The 13,098-nt window shown below is 60.4% G+C and overlaps 1 protein-coding gene across 1 annotated transcript; it reads left to right on the forward strand.

Moving 5' to 3' along the window:
* Positions 1–559: 559 nt before the first annotated feature.
* MAP2K2 (mitogen-activated protein kinase kinase 2) lies at positions 560–11,359 on the forward strand. The gene is made up of 11 exons (XM_068997076.1): positions 560–689; positions 1,847–2,057; positions 3,157–3,303; positions 3,856–3,933; positions 4,266–4,317; positions 4,413–4,537; positions 6,330–6,543; positions 7,317–7,381; positions 8,106–8,167; positions 8,688–8,733; positions 9,567–11,359. The coding sequence occupies exons 1-11, from the start codon at positions 604–606 to the stop codon at positions 9,675–9,677; spliced, it is 1,197 nt and encodes a 398-aa protein (XP_068853177.1). The 5' UTR covers positions 560–603; the 3' UTR covers positions 9,678–11,359.
* The last annotated feature ends 1,739 nt before the right edge of the window (positions 11,360–13,098 follow it).

Below are 13,098 nucleotides of genomic sequence, written 5' to 3' on the forward strand. Positions count from 1 at the left end.
GGCAAAGGGCGCCCACCCGGTGCCGCCACCCGGGGCTGCTCGGGGCCCCTCGCGAGGAGCCTCGGGGGTCCCGGGGCCTGGGATGGGGCATGGAACGGGATGCGCAGAGCGGGCAGGAGCTGGGGGGATCCTGCTCATTTCTGGGTCACTAATTAGTGATTCTTTAATTAACGCTCCGTCCCCAGCCGCTGCCCCCCCGGTGCCCCTCGGGCGGCGCCTCCGCCATGGCCGCCACCTCCTTCTCCCCCTCAGCGAGATCTCGCGAGACTCCGCCCCGCCGCGCGCTCTTCCCGGCGCCCCCAGACCCCGCCTCCTCCCGGGCCCGCCCCCGCCCCGTGCGATGCCGCGCCCCCCGGAGCCACCGGGACCGCCCCCCGGAGCCACCGGGACCGCCCCTCCGAGCCCCGGTCCCGCCTCCATAGGCCCGGCCGTGGCCTCGCCCCCGCCCCGGTACCGGCCCCCTCCCCGGTACCGCCTCGGCCCCTCCCTCAGGCCCGGCCCCGCCCCCGATTGGCCCGCGCTCGGCCCCGCCCCGGCCCCGCCCCGCGCGCCCCCGCGCCCGGCCGCGCCCCCCCGGCCCCGCAGGCGCGGCCCGGCCCGGCCATGCCGGCCAAGAGGAAGCCGGTGCTGCCCGCCCTCAACATCGCCCCCAGCGCCGCCGAGGGGCCCAGCCCCGACGGCTCCGCAGAGTGAGTCAGGCCCGGCCGGGACCGCCCCGGCAGCGGGGCTGGGCCTGGGGGGGGACACCGGGCCTCGGGGACACCGGGCCTGGGCACGCTGGGGAGGCCGGGACAGAGCGGGCACGGGGTCTGGGGAGTCGGGACACGGCGGGCAGGGGGCGTGGGGAGGGACAGGGAAGGCCTGGGGGAACTGGGACAGGTTTGGGAAGGCCTGGGAAGGTCTGAGGGGGGACCTGGGACAGGCTCGGGGGGAGCACGGAAGGCCTGGGGGAATTGGGACAGGCCTGGGCGGCTGGATGGGCCCAGTCTGGGGTGTGCGGGGCAGGTCAGGGGTCAGGGAGCCAGAGCCGGGGGGAAGGTTGAGGGTTGGAAGGGGTGGGCGGGGGGCAGGTGGGATGGGATGGGATGGGATGGGATGGGATGGGATGGGATGGGCAGGGGGAGGCTGCTCTGGCCCCCAGGTTTGCAGGGGGGTGCAGGGTCCAGGCCTGGAGCAGGGGGGGAAAACAGCACTGGAGACCAAGGTTGGAGCTGGGATGGGGACTTGGGGTCTGGGGGGGGGACTTGGGGCAGCAGTGGGGGCTCAGCAGATGGGACATGTGGGGTGGAAGGAGGTGAGAGGGGGCACGTGGGGGTTCTGGGTGGAAGGGATGGGGTGAGACCCTCCCAACACGTCCCCCTGGGTGTGGGTGAGGGGGGACAAGGGGGTGGCAGCAACTGGGACAGAGCAGCTGGAGCTGGCACAGGCAGTGGGGGCTCGGCAGCAGATGCTGGGGGAGCACAGACCCCCCTTTGTGCTCAGGGTTTGGGGTGGGGGGTGTAAAGGAGCTGCTGGACCCCATGGAAAGCGCTTCTCAGGTTACACAGCCAAAGCCAAGCTTGGCTTCCCGAGAGGGAGCGGCTGCTGGTGCTGCCTCTTTAAGGGCTGACGGATTTCTCTATTCCTTGGCTCTCCCAAAACACCTGACTGCTTCAAAGCTCCTCTGCAGAGGGGCTGTGTGCGTTGGGCAGGGACTTCTCCAGGTCTCCCTGTCCAGCTGATCCCACTGTCAGGGGCTCAGGACGTGTCAGGGGATGGTTTTCCACCATTTCCCTTTACTTCCCTAAAAACGAAACCCTCCTTTCTCTGGTGCTGACCGTCTCCCATCTCCTCCTCTCCTCTCCAGGGCCAACCTCGTGGACCTGCAGAAGAAGCTCGAGGAGCTGGAGCTGGATGAGCAGCAGAAGAAGCGCCTGGAAGCTTTCCTGACCCAGAAAGCCAAAGTGGGGGAGCTGAAGGATGATGACTTCGAGAGGATCTCAGAGCTGGGGGCTGGCAATGGCGGGGTGGTCACCAAAGTGCAGCACAAACCCTCAGGGCTCATCATGGCACGGAAGGTAACAAGGGACTGGGAATGCTGGGGAGCATCTGAAACCTTCCCTGGCTCTGGGAGGGCTGGATTTGGTTGGATTCTCTCTGGAAGTGGTAGTGGGAAGGATGGGCTTGGCACACACATCCCTCAGCCCTATTTAACACATCCCGAGGTCATTCCAGGCAGGGACAGAGGTTCCTCTCAGACTTGGCTTCATTGGGAACATCTTCTACTGTGGTGCCACGGAGCAGAAAATCAGGAGATGCTTCATGTGCCTGCTGGAAGGGGCTGTGCTTGGCAGGAGCAGCACAACCACTACCCTGCCTCCTCCAGAGTCTCCTCTCCCTTGGGACCATGGAATCATAGAAGGGTTTGAGATGGAAGGGACCTTACAGCTCATCCAGGTCCATGGGCAGGGCCACCTTTCCCCAGCCCAGGGTGTTTCCCTCCCCGCTCTGCTCCGAGCCCACGTGGAGCCCCAGAAGCCGCTGCTCATTCGTGTGCAGAACCTTCACAGGGGCTTTTTCTTTTCTGTGGTTTCCTTGATCTCGGAGCACCTTCTTACAACACCTCCAGAGCTTGTGAAAATGTTCCTGTCTGCTGAGTCAGAGGGGCTGAGATCAAACTCCTGACTCGTCTTTCCACTCGTGTCCAGTGCAATCCCGGCGTCTTCCTTGGCGGAGGCAGCACAGAGCTCTCCCTCTGCCTTTAGCATGGAATCCCACACAGGATTGGGTTGGAGAGACCTTAAATCCCATCCAGTGCCACCCCCTGCCATGGCAGGGACACCTCCCACTGTCCCAGGCTGCTCCAAGCCCCAGTGTCCAGCCTGGCCTTGGACAGTTCCAGGGATCCAGGGGCAGCCACAGCTGCTCTGGGCACCCTGCCCACCCTCATAGGGAGTGATTTATTCCCAATATCCCACCTAACCCTGCCCTCTGTCCATGGGAAGCCATTCCCTGTCTCCTGGCACTTTATCCTTAGTATTAGTCTGCAAATGGGAAAAATTCTGCTCCAAAGCAGCCCCTCCCTTGAAGATCTCATTTCTTCCCAGCACTCACAGGCTCCCCATCAGTTCTTTTACTTTCCAGGGGTCACATCTTGCCTGTTTTCTCTCCTGGCAGCTGATCCATTTGGAAATCAAACCGGCCATCAGGAACCAGATCATCCGGGAGCTGCAGGTGCTGCACGAGTGCAATTCCCCCTACATTGTGGGGTTTTACGGGGCCTTCTACAGCGACGGGGAGATCTCCATCTGCATGGAGCACATGGTGAGTCCCTGCCCCTCCCCTGGGCCCCCCCAAATCCCCTCTCCCTGCCAGCTGGGTGGCTCGGGGCACTGGCAGCTCCTTGCTCTGGCCACTCTGCTCCTGGTGGGAGCCACACATTCCTGCTCAGGCATCGGAATGAGGGAGACAGCGACTTTTGGGAAGCGGAAGCAGAGGTTTGGGGCCTGGCCAAGCGGAAATGTTGCCAACCCACTGCTCTGCAGAGCCTGCTGAGAGGCTCAGAGAACATATTCTGTTGTTTCTGGTGGAGAATGATGTTGTTCCTCCTCCAAACCAGCACCGTCTTTGCATTCCCACTGAAGGAAGGAAGCAAAGAACCAACAGCAAGAAGCAGAGCTGGTAAAAAACCAGTTTCCAGTGATCAACTTGAGCTCAGATCACCAGATATCCCATTTTTTGGCTGGAAAAGGAGTGTGCTCCATGCTGAGGGATGCTCTGTACTGCTCATTCCTCACTTGCTGCCCTGTACATCCAGCTGCTCCGTTTTCCTGCTGGGAATTGCTGTGTTGGTCATTCCCATGTTCTTCATTTTAGGATGGTGGCTCTTTGGATCAGGTGCTGAAAGAAGCCAAAAGAATTCCTGAGGAAATCCTGGGCAAAGTCAGTATAGCGGTGAGTTATGGGGCTGCTCAGGCTTCCAGGGGGGATTTGCTGGGATTGGGAATAACACCTGGGCTGCCTTGGGAAGCTCTCTGCACTCTCCTGGACCAAGAGGCCAGAGGGGAGGCGAAATATTCCCAACCCCTTTTCCTCTGGATAATGTTGCCTTCACCTCGGGGAGGTTTGGGAGAAGTTTTGGGTGGTTCACCCAAAATCTGTGATGGAACTGGGGCTAAATTGCAAACCCTGAGGGACGTGGACATCGCAGGGCAGCTCCCCTTGAGCTGAGGGCAAAGCTCTTCCCTGCCCAGCTCTGCTCTCATCCAGCCTTTGGATTCCTGCAGGTTCTGCGGGGCCTGGCCTACCTGCGGGAGAAGCACCAAATCATGCACAGAGGTGAGAGCAGGGCCCTGAAAATCCCAACCTGCACTGCAGGAGCCCCAGGTGTCACCCAGAGCCACCTTCACTGTCCCCTCTCTCGCTGTTCCCAGATGTGAAACCCTCCAACATCCTGGTGAATTCCCGAGGGGAGATTAAGCTCTGTGATTTCGGGGTCAGCGGGCAGCTCATTGACTCCATGGCCAACTCCTTTGTGGGAACTCGGTCCTACATGTCTGTAAGTTCCTTTCAGATGGGGTTTTTGGGTAATTTGGGTTCATCTCAGCTCTGTTTCCATCCCCATCCGGTTCACTTTGGGGTGAGTCCAGTCCTTTGGAAGCAGAGAGCTCCTGATCCTCTGAGGATGAGCAGTGGTGTGTGTGGAAATGCAGATCCTCCCAGGAAAAACATTTCATGTCCTACAAATCCTTCCACATTTTATTTTGGGAAGTGTTTCTGGGTACAAAACCATCTTCTCTTTGTGTGTGCAAAGCTCTGTCCAAAAGCTGAGTGCAGAGAGGACACAAGAGCTGCTCCAGCCACCTCCCCTGGGGGTAAATGGGGGTAAAACCAGTTCAGAGCAGCTGGGATTCGGGACAGGCCAGTGGGAAATTAAAGCCAAATTAGAATCAGTCAGTGGGAGTGAATCCCAGACTGCTTTGGGTTGGAATGGATTTTAAACACATCCCATTCCACCCCTGCCGTGGGCAGGGATACCTTCCCTGATCCCAGGCAGCTCCAAGCCCTGTCCAACCTGGCCTTGGGCACTGCCAGGGATCCAGGGGCAGCCACAGCTGCTCTGGGAACGTGTGCCAGGGCCTCACCTCCCTCCCAGGGAAGGATCCCGAGGTCTGAGCTGCTCCTGTATTTTGGGAATGGTTATTCCAGTGCAGTTATAGTTAGACAGGGGCTATTTAAAAATCCTGTCCCCTCTCTCCCGGGCACTGGCTCCAAGCTGCCTCAGAGCTGCCAGTGGGGATGACTTGCATGGATTGATTTATTTCTCATTTTTTCTTTTAATGGCCATAACCTCGAGTGGATTTTCTGCTCCTCTGATTCCTCTTGGATGTTAACAGGACTGAGCAGGAAAATACATTTTTATGAATAATTTGAGTTCCTTAGATTTCAGCACACGGAGGAATAGATTCCTGCTGGCTGTTCCAGACTCCCAAAGAGAAGTAGCTGGGAATGCTGCTGAGTTGGGAGTGTGGATGAGATGCTCCAAGTGCTTTTTGGCTGCACATCATCCTTCTTTTCCATTCCCATTGCACACAATCCTTCTGAGACTCTCCTTTCCCTGGAGAGCTGCCATGGAGAGGCCTTTGGGATATCACAGAATTCCAGAATGGTTTGGCTGGGAAGGGACCTTAAATCCCATCCAGTGCCACCCCAGCCATGGCAGGGACACCTCCCACTGTCCCAGCGTGCTCCAACCTGGCCTTGGGCACTGCCAGGGATCCAGGGGCAGCCCCAGCTGCTCTGGGCACCCTGTGCCAGGGCCTGCCCACTCACAGGGAAGAGTTTATTCCCAATATCCCACCTAACCCTGCCCTCTGTCCGTGGGAAGCCATTCCCTGTCTCCTGTCCCTTGTCCAAAGTCCTTCTCCAGTTCCCTTGGAGCCCCTTTAGGCCCTGGAGTTTGAGTGTCATCCGTGTAATTTCAGCAGAGGATATCTGTCACCCTGAGTGTCAATATCCCATGTCACCCCCCATTCCCTGTGCCCTGGGTGCCATTATCCCATATCAATGGAAGTTCCCATGCCCTGGGTGCTGTTATTCCCCATCCCTCTCCCCATTCCCCTCTCACCCCGTCCCTGTCCCCTCTCCCCCCTCACCCCATCCCCGTCCCCGCTCCCCCCTCACCCCATCCCTGTCCGAATTCCCCCCTCACCCATCCCTGTCCCCTCTCCCCCCTCACCCTATCCCTGTCCCCATCCCCATTCCCCCCTCACCCCACCCCTGTGCTCTCCCCCATCACCCCATCCCTGTCCCCTCTCCCCCCTCACCCCACCCCTGTGCTCTCCCCGCAGCCCGAGCGCCTGCAGGGCACGCACTACTCGGTGCAGTCGGACATCTGGAGCATGGGGCTGTCCCTAGTGGAGCTGTCGATCGGAAGGTACCCAATCCCCCCGCCAGACTCCAAGGAACTGGAAGCAATTTTTGGCCGTCCTGTGGTGGACGGGGCGGAGGGAGAGTCCCCCAGCATCTCGCCGCGGGCCAGGCCCCCAGGACGCCCCGTCAGTGGTAGGGGCTGTGGTGTGCGTTGGCAGCAACACTTCCATGGGGGATGAAGGGGTTGGGATCTGGCTGGTGCGGCTGGGAGAGCCGCTCTGGAGGAGGTTGTGGTGGGAATGTTTGTAGGGAAAGTCACGGATGGAGCCACGGCGATGCTCCGGCAGGACCCGCCCCGCCACAGGTTTGTGGAATTCAGGTGGGAGCGTGGGGAGGGGCCTCTCAGGATGGATTTGGGATCTGTTGAAGAGTCCACGGGCTCCTTAGACCCCCCTGTGTCCCACAGAAAGGCTCAGCCCCCTGTGCTGTGGGCACAGCTGGAGTGTGGATCCCTTGGAAAAGATGTTCTGAGGGGCACAGTCACAGCCCTTGTGGTCCTCAGGCCTTGCCTGTGCTGCCAGCAGGTTCCTGCCAGGCCTGAGGCAGCTTTTGGGGAAGAGCTTTGCTGGGAGCTCTCACAGAAGCACCAAACACCGCAAGGATTCCAGGGAGGCTCTGCTGGAGCCATTTCCTTGGGAGCAGAAGTCTCTGGAAGTGCTGCCCCAGCCAGAGTAGATGGTCTGGTGCTGCCCAAACACTCCAAGCTGGGAAGTAAATCTGGACTGGAGGCCTGGTGAAAGAAACCCAAAATTTGGGAATGGACTTGATTTCTCTTTAACCATGACTCAATTCCCCCGGGAGTTGCCTCAGCCTCTCCCAGCAGAACTCCCCCAAAGGGGTGTTTTTCACCCCAAACTGAGCCCTGAGCAGCCTCTCAGCACCGTTTGTGTCGTGTCACCCCCCAGGCCACGGGATGGACACCAGGCCTGCCATGGCCATCTTTGAGCTGCTGGATTACATCGTTAACGAGGTGGGTGTTTGTTCTCCCGAGGCTCTGCCGGGATTCCCGGAGGTTCCACAGGGATGTCCCTGCTCTGCTGAGTCAGGGTGGGATCTGGAATGTTTGTTAGTCATGGAATCCCAGGATGGTTTGGGTTGGAAGAACCTCAAAGCTCATCCAGTCCCACCCCTGCTGTGGGCAGGGCACCTTCCCTGATCCCAGGCTGCTCCAACCTGGCCTTGGACACTTCCAGGGATCCAAGGGGCAGCCACAGCTGCTCTGGGAAATCCATTCCAGGGCCTCCCCACCCTCCCAGCCAGGAATTCCTTCCCTATATCCCATCTAAACCTTCCCTCCTTCAGCTTAAGGCCATCCCCCTTGTCCTACCCAACTTGCAAGGACAAGTGTAAAGAGCAGCTTCCCTTTCCAAGGTGATGGAATTTACCCCAATTCTCATTTTGGGATTGTTTCATCAGCTGTAGGTGTTGCCAGAGCTGGGATTTGTGAGGTTGGATTTAGGGTTGGGATGTTTGGTGATTTCCCAGCTTTGGCTGGGGTTCAGTGTGGGGTCCCTCAGGTGCAGGATGAGCTGGAGCAGCCAGGGAAGGAATGGTAGGGAAGGGTTTTCCTGGCTGGAAAGCCAGGGAGGATGAGGAGGATGAGGGTGGCACAGCTCACTGACCCTGCAGCTGGCACTGATTTTTGGCACAGTAACACAGCAGTGATGCAGGAACCCCTTCTCCTTCCTCCACAGCCGCCTCCCAAGCTGCCGAGTGGAGTCTTCACGCAAGATTTCCAGGAGTTTGTAAATAAATGGTGAGGATTTCATCTCCTGGCTGGAGGTGGAGGCCTGGACGTGCTCCTTGACAGCTCTGCGGCTCCACCCTCTGTGTTCTGCCTGATCCCACGTTGTGCTGGGAGCTCCTGCCTCGGGAAGGGTTGGAATAAAAGCAGTTTATGTGTGGGGCTGCTGAGCAGGATCCCAGCTCCTTCTAAATCTGAGCCTGGCCAGGGGGGTGGTGGAGCAGATCCTGGGGCTGAGTCAGCCTGTGGGCACAGGGACACCTGAAGGTGCTGCCAGAGCTGCCAGAGATTGGATATTACAAAAATCCCAAATTCCTGCCAAGCTTTAGGGCCTCTTCTCCATTTGCAGGGCACAGTTTGTCCCCACAGTCTGGGAGAGATGGATCCTGCAGCTCTCCCTGGGAGCTGGGCTGGCAGGGCTGGGGCCCCTCCCAGGATCCTGAGTGGCTTTGGCTGAAGCTGGAGACCTCTCCAGCCTGATCCCCACGAGGAATCTCACGCTGGCTTTGCTCTCCTGTTCTTCTCATTTCAGCTTAATTAAAAACCCAGCAGAACGAGCAGATCTGAAGATGCTGATGGTGAGTGGGGAGAGGATTTTCCTCCTGTACCAGGGTGGCACCAGCTCTGCCAGCTCTGCCCCATCCCTTCTGCTCCAAAGGCTGGGAAGTGCCAGGCTGAGCTCAGGATGAGCAGAGAGGGCCGGGCAGAGGGAGGGACTGACCCCCTTTGATCCAGGGGCAGGGATGGGTCCCTGCTGGGAGCCTGTCCAGGCTTTGCTGAGGTGTCCAGGACAAACCTGGCTCCTCAGCTGGGCAGGAGGGTGGCACTGAGGGCTGGATCCCAGCTGTGCTCACATTCCGGAGATCCAGCTGAGTCCTGGGCTCATCCCCCAGCCTGGGCAGCAGGGAAAGGAGGGATTCTGCCCACTTGGGTGAGACCCCACCTGCAGAGCTGCCTCCAGCTCTGGTCCAACAGCAGGAAGATGTGGAGCTGCTGGAGAGAGTCCAGAGGAGGCCCTGGAGCTGCTCCAGGGCTGGAGCCCCTCTGCTCTGGAGCCAGGCTGGGAGAGCTGGGGATGTTCACCTGGAGAAGGCTCCAGGGAGAGCTCAGAGCCCCTTCCAGGGCCTAAAGGGGCTCCGGGAGAGGGACTGGGGACAGGGGATGGAGGGACAGGACACAGGGAATGGCTTCCCAGTGCCAGAGGGCAGGGCTGGATGGGATATCGGGAAGGAATTGTTTCCTGGGAGGGTGGGGAGGGCTGCAAGGAACCAATGTTTTCCCCAAATCCTCTTTCCCGTAGCACCAGGATCTCCCCCCCTCTCCAGGGCACATCCCACAGCACGGGGCTGGCTTTTGGGATCGGGGATGCTCCTCAGGGGTGCTCCTGACCGTGTTTTCCCTGTGCTTGCAGAGCCACACGTTCATCAAGCGCTCCGAGGTGGAGGAGGTGGATTTCGCGGGCTGGCTGTGCCGGACGCTGCGGCTGAACCAGCCCAGCACTCCCACCCGAGCTGCCATGTGAGCCCGGCCTGGCACTCGCTGCCTCTGGCACCGCTTCCTCTCCTCCTCCACGGCAGAACTGCCCCTCCTTCCTCCCTCCCAGCCCGCCGAGCCCAGCGCCAAAGCTCCGGCCCCCAAAGCTGCGGCCCCTCGGAAGCGTCTCCATCGTCCGGGGCTGCCCGGCGGGGTTGGTTCCTCGGATGCGGGGGAGTTCCAGGCCTCTGCTCCAGCTCTGGAGCTCCTGACACTTGGGAATTGTGGTGCTGCTTATGTTGATTTTTCTTTAGTTTGGGGTAATTTTTTTTTTTTTTGGTTTGTTTTTTTGTTTTCTTTGTTGGAAATGTGTTCACTTGGGTTCAAAAGAAGGTGACGAGGGTGTGGGGCAGGGATGAGGGGCTGGGCAGCTGATGCTTCGCCTCCTCCCTGGTCTTCTCTGGGATGGAGAATCAGCGGGGTCAGGAATGGAGAAACCCTTCCTCGGGTGGCCCAAAGCGGTGTCACCGCCCTGCCTGGGGACACAGGGGGGCTCTGGGCTGGCCCTGGGCGTGGGGCAGAGCAGAGATCGGGGTTTGCCTGCTTGGCTTTTTAAAGGGTTGTTCTGAAGCCCGGCCTTGTCCCGCGCTGGGAGGGGCTGGATCCATCGGGGTGAGGAGGGAGGGAAAGGGGATGGGGACAGCTCCCACTTTTCGGTGTCCAGGTGAGGGGACAGCGTGGATTTTCCTTCCCTGCCGAGGTGGCGGCAGAGCCCGGTTGTTCCCGGTGGCCGTGCCCGGGATTTGGGTCCCTTCCCTGATCCCATCTGGGGGCACAGGGAGGGGTGAAGCCCCTCCAGGCTGCAGTTTTCCCCCTCCAGCTGCCTCCGGCCCATCCCCGGGGTGGCCTCAGCCATTGTGGACGTGGCAGAGCTCCAGGATTCCCTGTCAGAGCCCCCTGGCCAGGGATGAACCCACCCAGCCCGAGCCACCTCATCCAAAGGCCCCTGGATTGTCCCTCCCATCAAGGACCTTTCAGCCCCCCAGGGCCCGACCCCCTCATTTCCCACCACGTGTGGATTTTGGGGTGAATTGTTCCCCTGCTCCCCTCACATGGCTCGGCAACCCCTGAGCCCCCCCATGAGGATTTGGGAAGTTTGGTGGGAATTTTTCGGTGTTTCCCTTCTTTCTTTGGCTGTTTTGCACCCAGTCAGGCTGGCAGCTGCCATCCCCCTGCCTGCCCTGGGTCCCACCATGGCAGCCCCCCAAAATTAACGACCGGGGCTGGGTAACTCCAAATCTCTTATCCCTTTTCCTTTCCTGTTTTCCAGCACAGGACAAGGGCGCTGCCCTGCTCGGGGCCAACCCGGAGGGCAACCATGTCCCCAAAGGGGGGACACCCCAATTTTTGGGGGGAACACCCCAGATTTGGGGGGTCTGTGTTTGCTGGCTCAGCTCATGCCTGGCCAAGCCACCCTGGAGCCATGAGGTGCTCGATGTGACAGATTTTGCCTCTTATTTTATGTGGGAAGTGGGGAAGGTTCGTCAAGTTTCGGGCTGTTTTCCATAGGTTTTGGTGCTGGGTTTTGGAGGAGGAAGAGGAGGAAAAGGAGGAGGAGGAGAGCGTGGATGGAGCAGTTTGGTGGTGCAATTAATTTTTTTTTTAAACTCGATATTTTCATCATGGGGGGGGGGGGAGAGGGAATAATAAATAAACGGCACTTTACATTTCCAGGCGGTTTCTCTCCTCGGTTGTGCCCCGGGTGGGTTTAATCCCCTTTGGAGCCGGAATTCCGGCCGGGAGTGCTGCCTCCGGGAGCTCTGGGATGTGCCGCTGGCTCTCCCGGGGATGCTCTGGCCACGCTGTCCAGCGGCTGCCTCCAGTGGAAGCGGGAGACACTGGAATTACCCTGGCACGAGGCAGCCTCGGACGGGATGGATGTGGAATCCAAGGACCTAAATCCTGCCTGGGATCAGCTTGGAAATATTTGGGAGAGGGGGGAAATATTTAGGGGTGTTCAATATTTGGGGTGAGGAGGAGCTGGGAGAGGCTGGAAAAATCCAAATTGGGCCCAAAATTGGAAAATATTTTGCATTTTGTGCTGTGAACGATGCAGGGGCTCAGGGGGTGACACCAGCACCGTGCCATCCCTAATTCCAGGCTCCTTCGGGGACATTTTCGGGGGTCCCATGAGGTGGTGCTGCTTTGGGGGGGTCCTGGTGTGGCTTTTCCTGCTGTTTTGGGGTCCCCCAGGGCTCTGGGGTGTTCTGCAGAGCCCGGGATGAACTCGCTGCACCCCTGGCAGCTGTGCCAGGTTTCGGTGGTGCCAGCTGGGAATGGGGGGGGGTCCCGGGGGGTCCCCAGGGTGGGGGCGACCACCGCCCTTGTGCCACAGCGGGATTTTGGGGGTGCAGAGAGGAAGGGGAGGTGCCCAGCCAGCCTGGGACAAGGGGTCACCCAACCCCTGTTGAGTTTGTGGGGGACAATGGGGGGGGGTTGGTCCTACCCCCACCCAGCCTCACGGGGGGGTTTCCACAGGTGATTTTGGGGGGGCCCCAGTGCGAGGCAGGCACTCTGGGGGTTCATACTTTGGGGGGGCCCCCCGGGCGTGCCCCGGGCGAGCCAGGGGAAAGCGAAAGCAGTCGGGAGCTGGGGCTGCTGGGCCACGGCAGGGACGGGCCGGGACTGCAGCCCCCCACCCCAAAACCCACCCCAAAACCTCCTGAACCTCCCCCCCCCTCTGTTTGGGGGCCCAGGGACCCCTCAACCCCCGCCCCCCAGCCGCGGTTCCCCATCCTGCCTCAGTTTCCCCACCTGCTCAAAGGGGTTAATGACCCAAAACCCCCCTAAAACCCCCCCATCGCCCCCCCCCGCGGGCCGGGGGAGGGGTGGGGGGTGGGCGAGGAGCTGGGCCGGGGTTATTTAAGGAAAAAAAGGGGGGAAAAGGGGAAATCCCATGGAACGGGGCTCCCCGAGCCCGGGCGGGGGGGGGGGGCTGTTGATCAAAGCTTTGCTTTTCTTGCTTTCTCTTCCTTTAATTAATTAAAACCCCAATGCTCATGAATTCAAAATCCACCCTAAAATCTCGCCGGCCCTCCCTCCCCCCCCCCCCACTCCCGGCAGCCGCTTTTCCACGAGGATCGACCTGGGAAGCCGCTGGAAGCGGCCTCCGGGAGCTGTTCCCTCCGGAGCGGGGTGCTGGGGGTGGCACAGCCCCGCCGCGCGTGGGGACAGCCGCGGCCGTGTCCCCGTGTCCCCCCCGGGCAGCCCCGCAGCCGGTGGCTCCGGCGGGATTGTCCTGTCCTTGCCAGGCTGGCTCCCAGCCCACCGTGACCTTGGGCTCCGTGTCCCCTTCCCAGCGTGGGGGGGGGGCGGGGAACGGGGGGGGGGGAGCCCGAGGGACACGGGGAGGGGGTGGCAGGGAAGGGCTGGGGGGACGCTGGGGACACAGAGGGGCCTGCTGGGGGTGG

This window comes from Aphelocoma coerulescens, chromosome 28, assembly GCF_041296385.1.
Source record: "Aphelocoma coerulescens isolate FSJ_1873_10779 chromosome 28, UR_Acoe_1.0, whole genome shotgun sequence".
NCBI lineage: Eukaryota > Metazoa > Chordata > Aves > Passeriformes > Corvidae > Aphelocoma > Aphelocoma coerulescens.